Source organism: Zeus faber (assembly GCF_960531495.2).
Source record: "Zeus faber genome assembly, chromosome: 18".
NCBI classification, from domain to species: domain Eukaryota; kingdom Metazoa; phylum Chordata; class Actinopteri; order Zeiformes; family Zeidae; genus Zeus; species Zeus faber.
Window position 1 is genome coordinate 30,209,294 of NC_137210.1, and position 5,272 is coordinate 30,214,565.

Sequence of the window (5,272 nt, forward strand, 5' to 3'; positions counted from 1 at the left end):
CCACGAGAAGCAGCAGGAAGTGGACGTCAGCGCTGAGCTCACACACACACACCTGGAACAGACGCTGCAGCTCACACACCTGCAGGCTGAGGTCACACAGGTGGGACAGAAACGTGAAATATTACAGATATGGATATAGATACAGATATAGATATGATATGAATATAGATATGATATTAATATAGATATGATATGAATATAGATATGATATTAATATAGATATGATACAGATATAGATATGATATTAATATAGGTATGATATTTATATAGATATGATATTAATATAGATATGATATGAATATAGATATGATATTAATATATATATGATACAGATATAGATATGATATAAATATAGATATGATATTAATATAGATATGATATTATATAGATATGATACAGATATAGATATGATATTAATATAGATATGATATTAATGTAGATATGATATTAATATATATATGATACAGATATAGATATGATATAAATATAGATATGACATTAATATAGATATGATATTATATAGATATGATACAGATATAGATATGATATTAATATAGATATGATACAGATATAGATATGATATGAATATAGATATGATACAGATATAGATATGATATGAATATAGATATGATATTAATATAGATATGATATGAATATAGATATGATATGAATATAGATATGATATTATATAGATATGATATTAATATAGATATGATATGAATATAGATATGATACAGATTTAGATATGATATTAATATAGATATGATATTAATATAGATATGATACAGATATAGATATGATATGAATATAGATATGATATTAATATAGATATGATACAGATATAGATATGATATTAATATAGATATGATATGAATATAGATATGATATGAATATAGATATGATACAGATATAGATATGATATTAATATAGGTATGATATTTATATAGGTATGATATTTATATAGATATGATATTAATATATATATGATACAGATATAGATATGATATAAATATAGATATGATATTAATATAGATATGATATTATATAGATATGATACAGATATAGATATGATATTAATATAGATATGATACAGATATAGATATGATATGAATATAGATATGATCCAGATATAGATATGATACAGATATAGATATGATATGAATATAGATATGATATAAATATAGATATGATATTAATATAGATATGATACAGATATAGATATGATTTGAATATAGATATGATATTAATATAGATATGATATGAATATAGATATGATACAGATATAGATATGATATTAATATAGATATGATATTAATATAGATATGATATGAATATAGATATGATATTAATATAGATATGATATTATATAGATATGATACAGATATAGATATGATATTAATATAGATATGATATTAATATAGATATGATATGAATATAGATATGATACAGATTTAGATATGATATGAATATAGATATGATATTAATATAGATATGATACAGATTTAGATATGATATGAATATAGATATGATATTAATATAGATATGATATTAATATAGATATGATATGAATATAGATATGATATTAATATAGATATGATACAGATATAGATATGATATTAATATAGATATGATATGAATATAGATATGATATTAATATAGATATGATATTATATAGATATGATACAGATATAGATATGATATTAATATAGATATGATATTAATAAAGATATGATATGAATATAGATATGATACAGATATAGATATGATATTAATATAGATATGATATTAATATATATATGTGATATTAATACTGTATAGATATGATATTAATATAGATATGATATTATTTAGATATGATATTATTTAGATATGATACAGATATAGATATGATATTAATTTAGATATGATATTAATATAGATATGATATGAATATAGATATGATACAGATGTAGATATGATATGAATATAGATATGATACAGATATAGATATGATATTAATATAGATATGATATGAATATAGATATGATACAGATGTAGATATGATATGAATATAGATATGATACAGATATAGATATGATATTAATATAGATATGATATTAATATATATATGATATTAATACTGTATAGATATGATATTAATATAGATATGATATTATATAGATATGATACAGATATAGATATGATATTATATAGATATGATACAGATATAGATATGATATTAATATAGATATGATATTATATATATACTATTATAATAATAATAATAATAATAATAATAATAATAATAATAATAATAATAATTATTATTATTATTGTTATTATTATTATTATAATAACAGGGATAAAAACAACTGCTATGGATTGTACCATTAACAATATCATTTTGCTGAAGCATGGGTTTCCATTCCTCCCTCCATTCCTCCCTCTCAGGTGCTGGGCTGGATCCGTAATGGGGAGGCCATGTTGAATGCCAGCATGGTGAACGCCAGCTCTCTGTCAGAGGCGGAGCAGCTGCAGAGGGAGCATGAACACTTCCAGATGGCCATCGAGGTGCTTCCCACATCAACCACACCTTCCAGCAGCCAAAGCACCTGCACCACCAACCACACCTTCCAGCAGCCAAAGCACCTGCACAGTCCACAAATATATTGAAGTAAAAAAGAGATTTCAAGGGGTGGACTGAGTGAAGGAGCTGTATGTGCTGTGAAGGTGGTGTTGTTGACGTAGAGTGTTGTGTTCAGTCTCTCTTCCACGCTGTGAAGGTGGTGTTGTTGACCTAGAGTGTTGTGTTCAGTCTCTCTTCCACGCCAGCTCTCTGCAGAAGACCCACCAGAGCGCCCTGCAGGTGCAGCACAAGGCCGAGGTACAGCTCCCTCTAGTGCTCAGGAACTACACACTGTAAGTTGGGTGGAGGTGCGCTTCAAGGTGTGTGTTCCCCCCAGGTGCTGCTGCAGGGCGGCCACTATGACCCCGACACCATCAGGTCGTGTGCGGAGCAGGTTGCTGTCCAGTGGCAGCAGCTGATGCTGAAGATGGAGGACAGGCTGAAGCTGGTCAACGCCTCTGTGGCCTTCTACAAGACCTCGGAGCAGGTGCGTCCTTTATCATCCTTCATTCCTCTCCTCCATCTCCTTCTCCATCCAATCCTTCCCTCCACCCCCTGATCTCGGAGCCCTCCTGGGCTACGTCCTACTTGGCCGGTCCTTTAAACCCTGGTGTCCCTCTGGGCTCCTTCCTGGCTCCTCTGATCTTCTCCTTGTACTCAACCCCCGGGTGGTGTGATCTCCACCCATGGCTTCTCCTAGCACCGCTGTGCAGATGACTCCACCCCTCCTTTCCCCCTAACCCAAATCCAGAATGTCTTGAAGACATTAGTGCATGAATGTCTCAGCACCGCCTGGACGTAGCTCCTCCTCCTCCTCCCTGGAAAACCCTCACACAGACCTCGCCCTTACCATTGAGAACACCAACGTGTTGAAGAACCTTGATTCTGGACAACCAGCTGTCCAGCTCCGCCCACAACCAGCTGTCCAGCTCCGCCCCCAACCAGCTGTCCTGCTCCGCCCGCAACCAGCTGTCCTTCTCCGCCCACAACCAGCTGTCCTTCTCCGCCCACAACCAGCTGTCCTGCTCTGCTCACAACCAGCTGTCCTGCTCCGCCCACAACCAGCTGTCCTGCTCCGCCCACAACCAGCTGTCCTGCTCACATTGCTGCTACAACACACCAGGTTTACATCCGTCCATTCCTCACCAGGGAAGCAGCGCAAGTTCTGGTTCAGGTGCTTGTCATCCCCGTCTGAAAATACTGCAATGCTGTTGACCTCTACTGACCTCTACAAACTGACTGACCTCTACAAACTGACTGACCTCTACAAACTGACTGACCTCTACAAACTGTCTGACCTCTACAAACTGACTGACCTCTACAAACTGTCTGACCTCTACAAACTGCCTGACTTCTACAAACTGACTGACCTCTACAAACTGTCTGACCTCCACTGACCTCTACAAACTGTCTGACCTCTACAAACTGACTGACCTCTACAAACTGTTTGACCTCTACAAACTGTCTGACCTCTACAAACTGTCTGACCTCTACAAACTGAATGACCTCTACAAACTGTCTGATCTCTACAAACTGTCTGACCTCTACAAAGTGACTGACCTCTACAAACTGGCTGACCTCTACAAACTGACTGACCTCTACTGACCTCTACAAACTGTCTGACCTCTACAAACTGTCTGACCTCTAAAAACTGTCTGACCTCTACAAACTGACTGACCTATACAAACTGTCTGACCTCTACTGACCTCTACAAACTGAACAACCTCTACTAACCTCTACAAACTGTCTGACCTCTATAGACTGACTGACCTCTACAAACTGACCAACCTCTACTGACCTCTACTGACCTCTGCAGCACCCATAATGTTGAAACTACCTTGATGACCTCATGTTATTCCCCTTCCCCTCGCTGGCCTCCCAAGTTTCAGAAGCTGGTGCTGTGCTCATTCAGGCTCCAGACTCCTCCATCTTAGAAGGATCTCCATCCTCCTTGACTCTTCTCTATCTCCATCTTAGAAGGATCTCCATCCTCCTTGACTCTTCTCTACCTCCATCTCATGCGGACCTCCACCCTCCCCAGGTGTGCAGTGTACTGGACAGTCTGGAGCTGGAGTACCGCCGCGAGGAGGACTGGTGTGGAGCTCATGAGAAGGTCAGCGAGAGCGAGCAGCTGCTGCCCCTGATCAGCAAACACCTGGAGCAGAAGGAGGCCTTCCTGAAGGTGAGACAGTCTGCCTGCCTGTTTGTCTGTCTGTCTGATCGTTCTGCCTGTCTGTCAGCCCGTCTGTCTGCCTGTCCATCTGGGCTGTGTTTTTAGCGTGTTGAAGGTGCACCGTGTGCTTGCAGGCGTGTACGCTGGCCAGGAGGAACGCTGAGGTGTTTCTGAAGTACATCCACAGGAACAACGTCAACATGCCGGGATCCTCGCACTCCAGAGCGCCCGAGCAGCAGGTCAAAGGTTAGTAGTACAGTTGCCAGTACCAGTACTAGTACCGTGAGTAGCAGCAGCAGGTCAAAGGTCAGGAGGACATTGTACAATTAATTTGACAGCAGGGCCCAACACTTCACTTTTACAAGTGGTTGCCAAGTTGCCAACCATGCTTCAGTGGTTGGTTGCCAAGACAAAATTGTTGTTGAATTTGAATGATTGTATAACTGAGTGAAAACGCTGCTATAGAATTATAATCTATATTGAAATCAACTGAC

The 5,272-nt window shown here is 37.0% G+C and overlaps 1 protein-coding gene across 1 annotated transcript in view; it reads left to right on the top strand.

The window, feature by feature from the left end:
* kalrna (kalirin RhoGEF kinase a) overlaps positions 1 to 5,272 on the top strand; it is a 119,192-nt gene that overhangs the window by 25,557 nt on the left and 88,363 nt on the right. The window contains exons 19-24 of the mRNA XM_080018985.1: positions 1 to 100; positions 2,431 to 2,550; positions 2,795 to 2,863; positions 2,943 to 3,092; positions 4,647 to 4,787; positions 4,913 to 5,017. The exon at positions 1 to 100 is cut by the window's left edge and continues 67 nt beyond it. Coding sequence (XP_079875111.1) covers positions 1 to 100; positions 2,431 to 2,550; positions 2,795 to 2,863; positions 2,943 to 3,092; positions 4,647 to 4,787; positions 4,913 to 5,017 — 685 coding nt within the window. The remainder of the gene's footprint in view (positions 101 to 2,430; positions 2,551 to 2,794; positions 2,864 to 2,942; positions 3,093 to 4,646; positions 4,788 to 4,912; positions 5,018 to 5,272) is intronic.